General features: G+C 37.8%; 1 protein-coding gene across 1 annotated transcript in view; it reads right to left on the reverse strand.

Moving 5' to 3' along the window:
• LOC122568100 (transcription initiation factor TFIID subunit 1-like) overlaps positions 1-17638 on the reverse strand; it is a 247112-nt gene that overhangs the window by 52762 nt on the left and 176712 nt on the right. The window contains exons 3-4 of the mRNA XM_043727464.1: positions 9167-9286; positions 191-326 (exon numbers count right to left, since the gene is read on the reverse strand). Of these exons, the coding sequence (XP_043583399.1) occupies positions 191-326; positions 9167-9286 (256 nt within the window). The remainder of the gene's footprint in view (positions 1-190; positions 327-9166; positions 9287-17638) is intronic.

Below are 17638 nucleotides of genomic sequence, written 5' to 3' on the forward strand. Positions count from 1 at the left end.
TCTACTATTCATGAAAAATTATTGCTCCTTTTATTTCTCATTCCTAGCCTTAATAGAATTGAAACGAGTAATAAAGAATCCTAAGTTAGGTCTTTTAGTAGGCTTTCGCGGCGAGATACGTGTTGGCAAGGTGGTAAACTTCTGTCACATCGCAAGCACAAGTACAACACGAAAGTTATGCACCACTTACCCGTATAAGGTCGACAATAGTTGCGATTTACTTTGCTGTAGATCGTTGGCAGGGACGTCTCAGCTCCTGGCTCGACGTACGCCTTGTTCTTGCTATCCCTGGGGTCGCTATATTGTTCCACAACCTCGACTTCCGCCTGAAAACAAAGCAGAAAATCATTTCCTTCCGTTACGATCTCCAACCACCTACGCATATACATAAATCATCGACTGAAAGTCTCGATTTTGGAATAGTTTTGAAATCCTGAAAGAAAGTAAATTAGCCTTGAATTTAAACGGAGAGAAAAATTGGCAGCTAAACACAGAAGAACAAATTATACAATTCCTTCAGATCGCTAGATTTTCTGCAACGCGTAGAAATTTTCGGGAAAAATACTTTTGTATAAATTTAATATTCCTAAAAAAAGAAAATTTAAACGAGCATTGGGATTAAATAGAGAGGAAACTAGAGTGGTTAAACGCGGAAAAAAGAAATGTTTCTCCGAATCGCTCATGTTAATTGTCACGCTCTAGAATTCATCGGAAACGTGGAAACTTTTACTCGATAAATGGAGTACTTTCGGTCAATGAGCAAAAAATTCGTCGAGTGCATAACTCACACGCACTGTAACGCGTTGAGAAAGTTTGAGAATGTGAGTCAGAAAATGATTGGCACAGATGTACACTTAAAAGGAAAGCGATAAAATGATAAAAGAAGCGAGGAAAAATAATAGTATATTCAATGCAAATTTCAATTGATATTTTTCTTCCTAAAAACTACGCCCTTAAAAATAATTACATCATTTTTTCTAACATTAAAGCTTAATTCACACTTTCGTACACTTCTACCACTTCTATGCCATCACGCTCACATCATTTTCTTCCACCAAGAAACGATAACTTCCCTTCTAATCTATAATTTCAAAAGCATTCGTCTATTAAATACATCCAAGAAACTAACTTTAGGTAATTTCTTTAGGCAAAGAAATTATTTAAGCGGTGTAATTATAATAGCACCGTGACTCCTCTTTATGAAACCTGTTCTACGATTCTCTACCGTATTCCGGGAACGTTCAAGGCGTTCTATTAATTCACCAGAATGTTAAGTATCCTTTATTAAGCAAGGAGATTAGACGCAATTTCAGACGACTGGTAGCACGGTATCTCCGGAGAAACGGCCCAAATACGAAACAAAACGCGGCACCAGTTGTTTCCTCTCGAAATAATGATCATTTAAGAGGAGGAGACGGCTAAAAATGTTTATCCTCCCTGGTTGGCCAACGCATTACCGCAATTGGCTGCGTTCAGGGCTGGGAATTGTGCTGAACTAACGTGTCGCGTGCTTAGTCGAAGAAACTCCAGCAATAACCCCTTGCTTATGGTATCTCCCAAAGGGTCGACGCTGGACGTTGTTAGCCAGCCAACCGGCTAGCTCGCTGCCAAATTGGTATTGTTACCGACCTAATAATTTGTATCGCTCAACTTGACGTTCTTTGTTTCGCTGTAGCGAGAATCTCATTTCCTCGATGAGTTTCCTTCCTCGAATCACAGCTTCTTCAGTTGTTTACGAAAAGATTCCCTGTAGAAGATAAGCGATACTTTTCTGACTGTCATCTTATTTTGGCTAGTGGAAGAGTGTCTTAATACGTGGATTTTATTTTTTCTTGCGTTTCTCAAGTTCGCGCATCGTGAGTATTTTTTTTTAGTAGAATTGTTGAGCTGACATTCCAATTCACAAAGTTGAGAAAGTTTCTGCTATATTAAAGTGAACGAAGTAACAGTCGTAAAAGATTGCAAAGTGGAAGAAATGGCGAAAGTATACGAGCACCAAAACAGAGGAATTCTCGTGTATAAAAAGAATTAGCAATGTGAATTATTAATTGAACAAATATAGTATCATACGTAAATCCACTAACACAATTAAATTACTTCATTACACGATAAAATATATGTACTATCGCTCCTAATTATTCGACCAATTTCAAAACTTAATTCACATTGCTTGAATAATTTCAATTGAAGACACATACGATCTCAAATCAGTAATTGAATCAAAACAATGTTCCTTGTTGTAATAAGGAGAAGTATTAAGTTTCAAAAATATATCATAAGCATATAACTAAATCAAGGAATAAATCAAGACAAATACTTATCAACATCTAACGACGTCAGACAGACAACAGCGCACTTTCACCTCCTAAAACCAATACAAAATTCCCCTATTTCCACAAACTCTCGAAGCCAAACGGTATCTATACAACTCCACTTTCATTCACCTTGACCTTATCCGTCTCATTTCGCCGATTTCAAACAACGTGCACGTTATTAAACCAACGAGACAGTTGTACAATAGGGCATTTTTCCATCTACCCTCCGCCAAATCCAAAGAAAACCTTTACATTCATCTCGAAGGACTCGCGTCCCGCTAACTTTCGATTTTAATGATAATAACGATAATAAAAGCAATAACGATGGCCTCGGGTCCTGGAGCTCGCAGACCAAACGCAACAGGGAGAAGCAGGAGAGAACGAAGAAGGAGAAGGAGGAAGAGCAGGAGGAGGAGAAGGAAGAAAGCTGGACTCCTCGAAAGAGGCGTCTGATCAATGGTGATGGAAACTTCTCCCTTCCTTCCCTGTTCTTCCACCGGGAAAGAAGGTTGTATCACGAATCAAGAAGTCGGCTGGTGGAAGAGGCAAAGAAACGAAGAGAGACGAATTGAAATGACGGCAGACAGAGGCTAGCGCCTGTTACGGTACAAGGCGAATGAGAAGAAGACGGGCAAGACAAGTAGCCTTAAATTGAAAGAGGCCAAAATTGGAATTCTCCTGCCAAACTTGAACGTCGTGCCCTCGGGGTCTGTTTCGAAGCCGATTGCCCCTCGTGCCTGACGCCAACCTCCTACCTCCAGTCTGTTCGATGCTGGTTCACATTGAAACAGATAAATTCGTGGATGTTTATACGGAAATTACGAGGGCGACTTCCGCGGGCGAAAGAAACGGGATGCCGATGCAGGAAGCGAGCCGATCGACTGTTGCAAATTCGATCATCTCTCCGAATGAAATCGCTATCAAGCTTGGGGTCTGTTACACACGAGCAGTGTAGATAATATCGTCAAGAGTTTTTAGCGATTGCTAATAATTTGATAGATTTAATGATGTAGGGTATGTGAGAAAGATGGACATACTGCGAGTTAAATTTTATTAAAAATGTCATCAATGTGAAATATTTACGATTAAGTCAGAAATGATATAATTATCAAATAAAATTATGCCACCTAATAGGAATAATGTCATAATTCAAAATAAACTTCTTTTAAATACTAAATAATATTATATATGAACAGCATTTTATCAGAGAATCCAGAAATGGCTAGTTACGTAGCCAAAGGAAACAGTTCGTTTAATTTTATTTTTAAATAGCTGAGTGCTTAAAAATTTTTCTTCGTTATGTCACTCTTCTTCCATATCATCGGTATGCGGGATGCATCAGTATCAAGGGTCGATCGTATTGGCTGATGTGTTAGGATATAGGAGAAAAGGGACAGATTTTGAGCGACGATGTGGGACAGTTCGAAATATGTTTGAGTAATATGATCGATGAGACGAGGGTTGGACTGAAATGTGTAGCGATGTATGCTGTTTTGTGGTTGAATAAGAATCAGGATAAAATCGATATCTAATGCATTTACTACATGACATGTTCCACATGACGCAAGTTCGGAAACAAAATTGACGTACAAAATGATGAAGATGGGCTTGTACTTTGTACAAGTACATCGGAAAGTTTCTTGACATTTTTCTTGCTTTAGTAATATTTTACTAAAATTAAGACAATACATCATAAACTCTAAAAAATTTATTATATTTTGACGTATTTATACCGACCAACAAATAAAATCCTTTATGTTTATGTTTTACAAAATACGATATACATATGTACAGGAATTTCATTCAATTATCCGATAATGAGACTCAAACGAGATCAGAAATATCGATGAGATTTAACGAAGTTCCTTTTTTGCAATTTTGCGCTTCACTCGAGAACGCTTGAATAGCGAGGAAACGAAGAAACCACTGCAAAAATTAGCGTTACAGTTAAGTAATTAGCATGACTTCCGAGAGTATATCGAGGCGAAAAAAAAGTTGCTCGATTATCGGACTTGGGATGAATATCGAAATTTCCAGTGGGTGATTATGAAGCAACGATTACAGGAATCAAGATTGATGAGCTAACTTTAGCGAACGTCGCATTATATACCAGTGAAAATTTTCATCGTTCAGCGTTAGTACATTAAAGCTATTAAGTACTTTGGAAGCAAATATATTTATACCGCTTAAGACAAATAAAATAATCTCATAAATAGGCGAATCATAAATAACAAATAAAATATGATCTCGTAAATGATCCTAATTAGATGTCTATGCAAATTTATATTTTTTATGACACCAGAATCTAAAAAATTGAAATTTTGTTTATCCATTAAATATTATAACGAACTCCGCACTTTTGATATAACAAACCCTGTTAACTTATATAAATAGTTCTCAACCAAAAATACAACGTCAACCTCATAGCATATGGACATTAGATCCGTACATGAATTTTAAACATCATTATTTGGGACGGCATTAGGCCGCAGTTAGCAGGAGCAACTACATTAACACTGTGCCGATAATCCCGTCGGTTTATCGGACTTTAATCCGATTATATGGCCACCGTATTATAATTGACCACGATTATTAGCTAGCCTATAAGCTGGCTACTTTATCGTGTGCGTGACATTTGGTACGTTATACTATTTCGTACTGCATTACTATAATGCACGAAACCACAAAAAATCTGCTATATGTATATAGGTCTTTGAATGTGTAGATTTAGGGAAATAAATGAAGTTTATGTAATACAATAATTTATTGCTGAGTCGTGTTCGAAGAAAATTGTGGAATCGATAGGATGGTTCTCGGATGTCGGTTAAATGTATTTCATCGAGCTGAATTAGAAATAAAGTGTCGTTCATAACCTTGAGAAATTCCGTGATCTTGCATAATGCGCGAATTTTGCTATCGAAGGAACTTACTTAGCGAAGTTGACAGACTATTTTTGGACACGTCTGATACGTTCTTTAAAAGAAAAGCTATGTAGCAATATCGTGAGTCTCGTTCGATATTAACATTTAAAAGCCAAAGATATTTCGGACGAGGTAATATCGTAAATAAAATTATGTATCTTTAAATAAAATGTCTTTGAGATTCAGAATTCACTTTCAATTTATGATAAATGTACAATAGATATCTCTAAACAAATAGAGGCATCTAATTTCATAAGAATTAAATACAAAAAGAATTTTATAAGAATTAAATATGTCAAAAACATCAATTTTACAAATACTTCGATAGATAATAAATATTGTATACGTCAATTAAAGCAGTCTGAAGATATAATCCCAAAGCTACGAGGGTGGTTAGACTGTCATAAATAACAGTACCACTAACGAGAGGCGAGGACAACGATGGCGAGAGTGTTTATTACCTCGGGAAAAAAATGTGTGGCGACACAGGTCCTACCTATAACATCTAATACTACTTCAGGGGAGCAAAAATCGATATATCCTCAAACAACTAAAACCAATCCGTTTTTATACACAGATAAATCACGACAAAAAGTAACGACGATAAACTATCATGAGATTAAATTTCAAATTACATAAAAGTACACATTATTACAAGTATTTAACAGTCACAGGGTTCATAGTTTTATGAAACTATAAAAGCCAACAAATATCTCAGATATAGCACAAAGCAGGATAGCGCATGAGAAAAGCATAACAAAACCATTTCTATTAATTTTTTCATTTTTATCAACTCGTTAGCTTCACAAATATAAGTTTCATGAAAATAGATAATAAATCTATAAAATTTTATAATCATCAATCAAGTAAAGAATCATTTTCTTTATGTTCGGTAGAATGCATACAAATATATATGCACATATTATGGAGGTATTAAAAACACATATGTGTATGTTTAATTCCAGACTCAATTAAAAAATTTGCCAGTGGTTTCGTATTGCGTGGTATATTATAAAAGTATATATTGTATGCTTCATCGTATAACGAATAAAGAGAGAATTATGCAAGAGAAACAAAATCGTGACAGTATAAAACCTTCTTCCAAATATAAAATATCTTTACGTGATAAATATTTATATACAAATGTATAAATATAAAAGCATAGAGAATCCCTATACATGTCAGAAACGTCGACTTCAAGATCATTTAGAACGTTTCCAAAGCAGACGACCCTTCACCCGCCGGTTAAACATTGTCTGAAACCTTGAAGCAACGGTGTTTAGGAAACCATAAATCCCCGTTTCACTTTCAGCAGCGCGCGACCGCGAAATTTCCATCGCGAAGTAGGCGTTTCTGCACGCGCTTCGCCCGCTCCAACTTTCTCGCGGTGAGGCTCTTTGTTAGAGTGATAAATGCGACCTACAGCCGTGCCCGACCTCACGCATAAAATAAAGCGCTAAAGTATTAAGTAGGGCTTACGAGCGAGAGTCGTAACGATTCACCCTCTTGAATCAAGTGGCACCCGTTCCTCTCTTTGTCGCCCTTTCCTCCGCCCTTCACGATCCCGCCCCACTTTGTCGCTACTGTTGCGACGAGCACTTTCGTCAAGGGACGGTACTACACCGGTGACAACGAGACGAACGAAACTTTATTCAACACAGCCAGGTGTACAGACCTTCTCGATCTTTCTTTCCACTCCGTCTTGCTCTTCTTTTTCTTCTTCCTATTTACGACTTTTCTCTCGCGACGACCATAACCTCGCGTCGCGACGCCTTTATGTTGCAACGCTCGTGAAGCAAGTTAACAATTTGCTGATGATCGGAATGAGGTGACTGACGATGTGACTTTATTGCGTTCGATAGCGATGTCGGTTTGGTTTTCTTCTTTTCTTCTGTTTCTCTTTCCACTGCGCTTTGGTCTCCGCACTTTCCTCTGTTTTTCTTTTGCAGAGACGCTGGTCGGTAGATCCTTTTTTATTGTCGAAAAACACCGCTTGATTTATCGAAATTTGTACCGTATTTTTCGTATTGCGTTTTTGGTCAGGTTTCTAAGTTCTTATTTTTGCTTCGCAATAAATTGGATGATAATAATGCCAATAATAATACGACCAAGAACTAGACCAAAAGATTAGAATAAAATGATGGAACAGTCAAACTATCCAATCAAAAATTCACCCAATAACCTCGAACACATGCCACATCAGTATACGACTAACAACCGAACAAAGAATTGGAATAAAATCATGCAACAATGATACTAACTAACCACGAATTCTCCGGATGACCTCGTACACTCAATCATATCTCAAACACCGGGTATTTCTGCTATACATTTCACAGAACCAGCACGAACTATTCCGTGCGAAGACTTTCATTTACAGTTTTACGCGCACCAGGTCCAATTCAGTGTAGAAACTTGCTTGCCAGAACAAAGTAAACCCAGATTCCGGAGCACGTACAGACGTGGGTGAATGAGTGAAATGTGACGTTTCGACCGCATTTTCGAGGACACCAGGAAGCACAGTCAAGGTGAGCTGTATATTTCGACTGCAAAGGCGTTTAGACGTTGCGCTTCGGGCGATCCTGAGCACCAAAGCTGAGTGCTGGAACAATTATAAGCACCGCCGGAAGTCACCGTGCCTCCTCCACCCTTTTCATCCCGTTTCGCCCTACTCTCGCGTTTCCCTTTCGTCCTTCCGTTCGTTCGCGCTCTGTCAGCCAGCGAAACCGGTCTTCTTCCACCCCTTCTACGGCTGCCAGTCCACCCTCTAACACCATCGTGCCCAGCGGGTATTTTGTCACCATCGTAATTATATTTCTCCCTTCAACCGATTCTTCGGCTGCCACGAGAAAATATCAATACTGCCGGTTACTCGTCGGACGTATCCTGAATCGATGCTGAAGATCGTGGTTGGATTCGTCACGATTCAATTAAAAGCGAAGGATTTTGGTTAAGCGTAGAAAATGAGACGTTTAATTTCGGTTTATGTTAGGATGCCCTCAAACTGTCGATATATATTGTCAGTATTTCAAGGTTCTTATCTAAAAGGATAAATACGTATTAACGATACGATACTGTCCATATTTATTGACAAGCCGCATTTTCGTTCAGAGCCTTGACATACAATACTATTGATTGCCTGGAGGTACAAGATTTGTGTCCGAAAATTATTTGGAAGTTTTAATGTTTCTGTTCAAAGATGATTTCTTTGTTAAAAGATTATTAAGTTTTTCAGGACGGAATTTTTTTAGGCATTTCGAAAAATTTGTCTTTATTAATTATTAATGTTGAATATGTATGTCCTTTGGTGCTTTTTTAATGCACTAAAAATTTCTCACCAATTTGATCGAAAACAAGCATAAATAATGTGTGGTTAGTTAATAGTTTGTAAACTACAATGTTGTGATTTTTTAGTAAATGCAGTCTACAGATTTGAGAGATGCTCGACAAATTTTGATGTAGGTTCAATCGTATATGACAAAGTGAAGATAATAATTCTTCGTTTAAACATTTTTTCGTTCGATAAAGTTACAATGCCCTCACGTATCTTCGTGATTCCGAGCAAGCAAAGCAAAATTGATATTCTCTTCCGCTGACAACGAGCCACGATTAAACCAGACGATGAGCGAACTGTTATGATACAGTAACACGATTACCGAACAATACACGTTTATTGAACCAACAGAATTTGAATAAAGTCTGATCGAATAGGTACCGATGCATCGTTGTACGATTATCTGAACCCTTTAGCAAGTAAAATACTGATATTTCCATGTTATCATTGCTCTCATGGAACAAAACTTCCCGATGAAATTTCGCGAGCTGTATGATTAAAAATATATGAAATTTAATTATTGGACTGTGGATTTACGTAAATATATAAAAATCTACAGTGTATTAATTGCAATTTAAAGTTCATAGAAAACTCACGTTTTCGATAGTAGGACTTGGTAGTGCCCACTGAACCGTGGATGTTGCACCCGCAGCACTCGCAGGGCGTCTCTTATTCACGAAATCGACTGGTAGACTGTAATCGTCGCACAGGGAGACCTGAAAGTAAAAGTAGGGTAAGATACGATGGCCACAGATGAAAGAAAATATGATAAGTCACGTTCTCCGACTTTTATAAAATATTTTATAATATTAAAACTCAATATATTATCAACCGATTGATTCTGTATCAAAATTATCTTTGCATTCCATTTTAGGATTAATTATGTAACTGCAGCAACCCCTTCATTTCTATCGCTATAAAATAACCCACCATTTTATCAACAAAATTCATAACAAAGGAAATATTTACATATTTGTGCGTAGCCTAAACAAGCACGTGACAAGGTTATTACGCCTAAAATCAATTAGTCACGCCATCGTACTTAACCGAGTACACAGTCCCAGCCGTGGACGAAACTCTAACGCGAGCGGAATAAAAATATTGCCGGGTCGGTCATTAAGGGAACATTTCCGAATTAATTCGGATAATCGTCCGGTCGTCGTTCCACGCACGCAGGAAGTCCCTCGTTCGCAATAATTTCCCGCTATGCAGGGAGAATGGACAAAAAGAAAAAAAGGAGGAAAGAGAAAAAAGATTACCCGGACAGTGCGTTAATCCTCAGCAACGTTGGAGGCAACGCTGCTGCCTCTCCCAAGGTACCTACGTAGATACGACTCAGTTGGCAAAAATCTCCGATGGAGAGAGCGGAAAAACAAAAATTGCGAGAATAAAGAATGGCTGAACAGACGGATAAAGACTGAAACTTGGGTAGGATAGAGGAGGTGGCGAATATAGGGGGGTGGTTGGCAGTGGTATAGTGCTGAGTAGCGCGAGGATTCCTGCCACTCGACAAATCGCAGGGTAAGCACCCTGTCCCCCTCAACTGCTGGCCCTAAGTCCCAATCGTCGAGGACCGGACCAGCTCATCAGCGATATTTACTGTCTGCCTGGAGAATCGATCTATTGATGGTCGCATCTACTGTGCACCCTCGGTGCCACCCTTGTCTTCTCACCCCCTCTCGTCCGAGCGACAGCGGTGGCCGCAGTCAGAGAGCAGAGCCACACGGACCACCACCTACGTCTGTGCATGCATATAAATCGAGACAATCGCGGATCCCCGGGGGCGGCTTATCGCGCTGGAGTTGAGCCGCGGTGGGGTGGCCGAAGCGAGCGCCCCAGGGAGACCGGGCCACCCAACCTATCGAGCCTCTAGACAGAGAGTGACGGGATGAGAGGATAGCGCGTGAGGGTCAGAGAAGGGGTTTGCTTCAGAGCAGGGACCCTACATGCAAATGGTGCGCATTTATCGTAAGCAAAGAGCGCCGTATGAATATGTGAAGTGGGAAATGAAACAAAACAGAAAAAAGATGAGCAGCAGGCTCTGTGTGTGTATGTGCGTGTATGTGTGTGTGTGTGTGAAAGAAAGGCGTAAGATCGGTTGGATTGAACGAAAACGGAAATGACAGGAACAAGTTGATCGCCAGGCGGTCTGGTGACGTATATAGAATTGGAAGGGTGAAGAAGGCACGAAAAGTTGAGAGGCGTTTAACGACCGACGCTGTCGATGCGAATAATTCGTGTCGGGAGAGTGTAAGCTTCGAGTTGTTCTTAAGTGTCTTTTTGTTTCGTTTTTCTTCGTGGGACTCGGTTTGAGTTTTCGAGAAGTTTGAGCATTAGGTAGAAGTTTGTGACGCTAGACATGTTTATTTAGAACGTTTTGGTATGATACTTTATCAGACTAGAGATACTGTCCTAGTTGAAATCAAGAAAGTATTGAAACTTATCGTTGAAATAATTTTATGTTTAAATGAAGTAATAATAAAGTATAGAGAAACTAAGATCGAGATATATTTAAAGAGCGAATACATAGTCTGTAATCTAGACTCTGAGGATATTTAGAACCGATTAACTTCTAAGAATCGTGCCATAAAAAGTCGAAAATTAACATCAATACATGAATATATTAGCTTAAATCACCAGACTGTGCTGCTCATACAATCTTGCTAATATTAATTCATTAAATTCCTACGTAATATTAAATTGTAACATAAATTTGTTCTGTTTTTATATATATTCTATAAACGAAACGATAGTTCTAAGCTAATAGTTCTAACGCCTGAATTCTAATTGCTAATAGTTGCAAAAATAATTACTCACAAATAATACTGTACTTTCAAAGAATCGTATAGTCGATTCAACAGAACATACTGTATGTCGAAGACACCACATACATCTTTTCAAAGAGCATAGTGTTTCGTAAACTTGACCGGCTTCGGGGTTAGTTATCAACCCCCATATAAGAGGAGAAATACTTCCCTTTCTGCAAGTAGGAGGAAGCCAAATGTGAACTAGGCCGACTGGCCATCGTACCAGTATGGCCAATGGAATCTGTAGAAACCGCCAAATAGCCTGCAGCTAAAGGGTAACATTTCACCGTTTCAAATTATAGCTGTTTGGGGAGCAGCGTCGCAAAATACATCGTATCATCCTTCCTTGCAATATTCACCCGGAAAGAGTTTACTTTCCACGAGATGCTGGATTCTATTTTCGTATTTATTTCCTTCGTATATCCAACGTTCAACTTTAAGTCCCTTTTATCGTTCCGACTTCTATCTTGATTCCTTCCTCTATTTTCGTTTATTATACCTTCTAATCGCTTTATAAGAGGAAATTACAATCGGATTTTCTTGTGACACACAATACGGTCAATGTAAATAAGATACAAAGTAGGATCATTATATAGTATAGTAAGGATATAGTAAGGATTAGAATAATTAAGAAATGTACTATATTACATTTTATGAAGCTTTAAGAATATTTCTTTGTATAATTATTTTCATTAATTTGCTTAATCTTCTTCAAGCAACGATATTCTCATTATATTATTTTCTGCATAATTTAATGCAATTGTATCATTCGCATAATGAAACCATAGTTTTCATCATGCGTATTACCAACAATAAATCACTGTTCGTCGGATGTTTGAGTCTCGTTTAAAAGAATCTTTTCACACCTTTGGCGTCTTCAAAAATGATTTGCTCGCTCGTAAATCTTCAGAGCGGCATGAATTTCACGGTGGCTCGTGTCCGAGTTAGAAAGAACGGTGAATTCTCTCGAGCGTCGACATTTATGAAGTGCCCACGTTACTCAACGCTTTTTTTCACGAAATAATAGGAGCTTCTTCATTAGAAATTATCCGAGTGCAACACACCAGAGGAAAAAAAAAGGTTGCGCAAACAAGAGCTCCCGAACAAAAGAGATTACTGCTGTCGTTTCAGTAACATTCCGGCTGAAAAACCGCGATACATTTAACTTTTGAAATCTCTACTTTTGTAGTACTCCACCTTCTAGATTTAATCGCGCAACGCTCAGCTCTTAATTTTTCAAAATGTGTTTTTTATATTGTCTAGAATGTGGGTAATATCTGACCGTGCATTAATAAAACATTCAAATTATTCGTAATTTTGATCTTACGAAAGATACAAGAGAAATATATTCCTTTTTCGATGAATGCTCATATTGCATCGTTTTATAAAATATAAAACATTTGTAATTAAAGAAAAAATATCAACATTGCCTTAAGATCTGAAAGGAACAATGCTCATGAGTAGTCTAGGGATGAAAGATGATAAAGAACTGAAACATACGCAAGTAAAACATTTTATCCTATAAATATCAGAACGAGAATTTCACTTTGGAAATTTTGCATATCTTTACACGTCATATACATTTATGTGCATCGAAATTTTCCATAAGCGCATAGAAATCTGTAGTCCGCCCATAACTGCGATACCATCACTTTGTCAAGGAAAGTACGCTCACCCCAAAGTATAACCGCTTCTCAAAGTGAAAAAAATAAACAAATTACCAAACAAGCTACCTCGCTTTATGATCCATTCAATGCTGAACAAAAAGCAAAGAGGAGTAGAGGGAAAATCGGCAAGTGCCCCTCTTCATAGTTCCAGTCCCTTCGGCATCGAGGCAATATACGAGTGTTAATTCCGTTCATCGAGTCGCGGAGAGAAGAAAAAAAGGCGGGCGCGCGTGCTAGGGTGAAATCGCGATCCCCTTCGAAGCCTTTTCGTTTCGGACCCTCGCCTCACGGCGATTTTCGTCGAAGGAGACGCAGGCGAGGAGACGCGGCGGTTCCTCGGCGATGGCATTCCGCGGAGCCGAGATTAAGCGGGAATATTTAGCAAATGTTTCGCATAAATCAAAGCGGCGCAATATGTTCGGAGTTCGGAGAGAGGCTATGTAAATTCATGGTAATATCGCCTGGCCACCCCGCCGAGACCGAAGAGTTTCGATTCGCGGCGACGGAAGGGGAGCTTGGGTGAACAGCGAGTTAAACGAACGGGAACCAGCCGGAGAGGATTCGATAGAGATGTAAGTACGCGTTCGCTAGCTGAATAATATGGAACAATGGAGACAAGTAGGTTTCAGAAGATTGAAACTCCAAAAGGAAAACAGGGAAATGGATTAAGGTAAGATCGAGACAACGAAGGTATTATAAATCAATGTTACGGAGAATCTGAAAAAATTAAAAAAAGGGGAAAATAAAGGGAATGAAAATTAAAAAAGAAAAGAAGAGAATAGACTGAAATATATTACAATCGAAATGCATTAGTGAAGGCAAAATTATGTTCATAAAGTAAAAAGTGTTCGTAAGCTGAATATCATGACACGATTGAAGAAACTCTAGAAATAGAGGAATTCCAAGGTACAAAAAAAAAAAAGAGAGAAGACAAGGGAATAGATTTAGAGTCTAATGAACGAAGTGGACAATTTTAGACAAGATTCGAAAACAATGTAGATAAGACTATACCGGGTGAATGTTATGGAATAACTGAAAAAATCTCAGGGACAAACAAATTTTTGGGGTACTAAAAATTGAAGAAGAAGACAAGAAAATAAATTGACGATAGAAGTATGAGATTAATAAAAGGAAAATGTTTAGACGGTTTTAGATATATATAGAGCGTTAGAAAGTTGGAGCAAAAGAGAAAGGAGAAGAATGGCGATAGAGAGAAAGAGCATGGTCCAAAGAGGGTAGCAAGCGCGTATTTCATGAACCCCTAAAGCAGCCCTAAGCATTGCTGCAACCGCCACAATCCCATTCATTCTCTTTATGGGCTCCCAAGTATTCGGGAGCGGGCTTGAATAAATCGGAAATTTGCCCCCGGGAAGCACCTCCCCTCCCGCGATTTGCCTATGACTTTCGAACTGGCCATTCGCATTACCATCCCTGCTATACGCAAGTCTTCGTATGACTTATCGTTTTGTACATCGTGCATGTGTGATAATTTCGTTTGAATCGGTGGTAGTAAATTAACTGTTATAACCGTTCCAATTTTCAGGGCACATTCGATGCAATATTATCACTGTTTGTTTATTACACTTCTGAATCATTTATGGATAGAGATATCATCGAGACTGACCGAAGGGATCACGCTGGAAATTTTTGTTGATTGAAATCAGACAAGAAAGAGGAAAAAGCAGGATACATGAAAGGAAACAAAGAAAGAAAAGAATTTCTTTCGCCTTTCAAATATTACAATTCATTCTGGATATTTTGTAAATTTTTGAACAACATATGTATAAAATCTCGTTATAATATATTAAAGATCAAGACATTACTGAACATAAGATTTATGAAACATACTTTCAACGACACATACTAAACGACAGTACGTGAGGCTATTAAAATTATGCGAACGTCAAACATAGTTTGCGCCGCGTTGTTGCAGTGACTGGCATAATTAATATTTCAACGTAAATCACGCGGAACAATCCGGTAATACGTGAGTTTCGTAAAACTATGATAAAGCAGCGGAAGGGACGATTCCATTCCTCTGTCTAACTATGCAGGGAACGTGTTCCATGAGACGATGAAACGCTCAAAGCTATTTACCGAGCGAAATGTAGCGCTAGACGGAAGCTATAAAACACCGTGCTAAACGCTTCATTCTTTACGTGAAACGCAACTTTGTTTCTCCACTATGCTTTTTTAATTCACGCCCCGAAACTAGCAAACACGTTGCTAGCGTGATGCTTTTAAAACGCCATATCACAACGAGGTTTCAAATTCAATTTTGTACCAACATATCGCGCATGGATTTCGATAGCGACACGTCCTAAACAATTATTTCAATGAAGACGAGGAACTATCTAGAAATTTACAGAGAAATTATTTACACACTAGGTGCTAATGTAGCGATAAAAAATAGACTGCAGAAAATAATGGTTAAATATTACTTTTGTAATTTTCTATCCTTTGCCCTTTGACAGTTTCGATTTTAATACAGGATACAGTTACTTCTAATAGAGGATTGATTTATTTTAAATTGCAAAATGCATATGCGATATTACGGTCGAAATATTTTCAAAATAAGAAGAAAATTATTGTAATGGTGTCTTAGTATGCTTGAACAGGGATAAGTTTAGAAACAGCCGAATCACGCAAACAGATCGATCACGATGACACAATTAACCCCTAACTTGGAAGGGTTGAAACTTGAATAGCTAAGGGTTCTGACGCTGATGCCTGCACAGAATCCCTAAACGCTCGTTAGTAAACTGTAAATTTAGCAGCTCATGGGCTAATTTGCATTTGAATTGAACTACGTAACCTGTGCGGTGAAAAGAATTCGCCACGTGATCGGAACCTTAACTTCTTTTCCACGGGTATGCTGATTTCAATATTTTCTGCTAATAATTCGTTTGGTAATTTTACCTGTCTGAAATAAAATTGTTATTCATATTCCGTGACATGCAATTATATATGAAAATAATCTTTAAAGATTAAACATCAGTCTGAAATCCTATTCGAAGAAAATAAAACTGACACGTCGAATTGAAAATTTCATTGTGAGAAGATCAATTTCTATTGTCAAATGTATTTAAAATTCTAACTGTAAATTATCCAATGGAATCCAAAATTTCATAAGAAGAACATCATCATCAACCAATTTATCTTCTCTTCCCTACTTTTACCATCAATTACCACGATACCAAGAAACAACTCCATTTTTTCCTCACTACGGTACTTCCTACGGAATCCTGTCGCAAGCAAAGGAAGAAATAGGGACTGGTCAGAGCGAACGAAGTTAATCGTGATCGATGACGAATGAAAGGTCCCGAATTCGAAATCTTTTCGAAGCGAAGATGTTCATCTTGCACACGCAGATATATCGCCCTCGAGTTGGTACAAGGTAAACGCGTTAAAGTTTTACGAGGAGAAAGGGCAGCTGCCAGACACGAGACCAAACTTACCCTAAGAGCTATTCAACATCGTTTTCCACGCGAAACCATGACCACCCCTTGGATAGGTTCGATGCTTTGCGAGCAGACTTTGAATCGAGAGCCTCGTCCATTCGTTTTTCTTTGTTCGTTACGTTATATTAGTTGGTCCCGTGGGTACCGTTTCGCGACGACTAAAGAGTTGAAAGATTATCTCGATCGTTTCGTCCTGACGATAGAGATAAAGTTACACGTTTTGAAGCAAATAAAATAGGACAAAGTAGAAAAATAATAAATTTTGGAGAAATACGAAAATACAAAAGATGTATTATGAGTAAATGAATTTATAGTTCATGAGTTTATATTAGTTTACAGTACATAATAGTATATAGTATATGTTATAGTTTATAGTTTGTGAGTTTGAAGTTTATATATGTTTTGGTCATTTGGTTCTTTATTGATGTAATAAATTTGACAATACAGATTCAAAATACTATCATTGACCCAGGACAGGATAGACGTGATATTAAATGGGACTTCGTGGCTCACGTTCTAAAATGCCAATCATGAAAAAAATCAGTGTTTCTCACCCCCTCAAAAATTTCTGTTGATGCAACGAACATAATTAGTCCGTTTGCAGGCACTCCGTTTATTCAAACAAAAGATAGAGAAATAAGATTTTGGTGATGTATTTGCTCTTTTCCTTTGGTCTTTCATTTGGGTTTTTAATTTTCTCGTTAGTCTTTTGCTCCTTTCATTGAACGTAATTTGCCTGTTTGGATTGTTAATAAATTGTATTATAAGTTTTTGAGAGTCATATTACCTATACCTATAATAATATATAATAATATATAATTAATAATTGATTTGAGAATACAGAAATGGAAATAGAGAAGATTAAAAATTCACACTTTTATGTTTCAAATATATGAAATTTTATTTGAAACTAATTGAACGTATCATTTAGCTGTTATCGTACAGTGATTTACTATTCCGATGGTGTATAATGTACATGTGCAATGTACGTAATGTGAGTACAGTAATTTATTATTTTAATAATATACAATGCTTTTTGAAGTATCGTAGAAGTATAGAATTCTACTTCTTCGTTGCATTTATAGGATATTCTTTCCTACATTTTATTAACAATTTCATAAAAGAATTTAGTT

The sequence above is a fragment of the Bombus pyrosoma genome, linkage group LG6 (assembly GCF_014825855.1).
Source record: "Bombus pyrosoma isolate SC7728 linkage group LG6, ASM1482585v1, whole genome shotgun sequence".
NCBI lineage: Eukaryota > Metazoa > Arthropoda > Insecta > Hymenoptera > Apidae > Bombus > Bombus pyrosoma.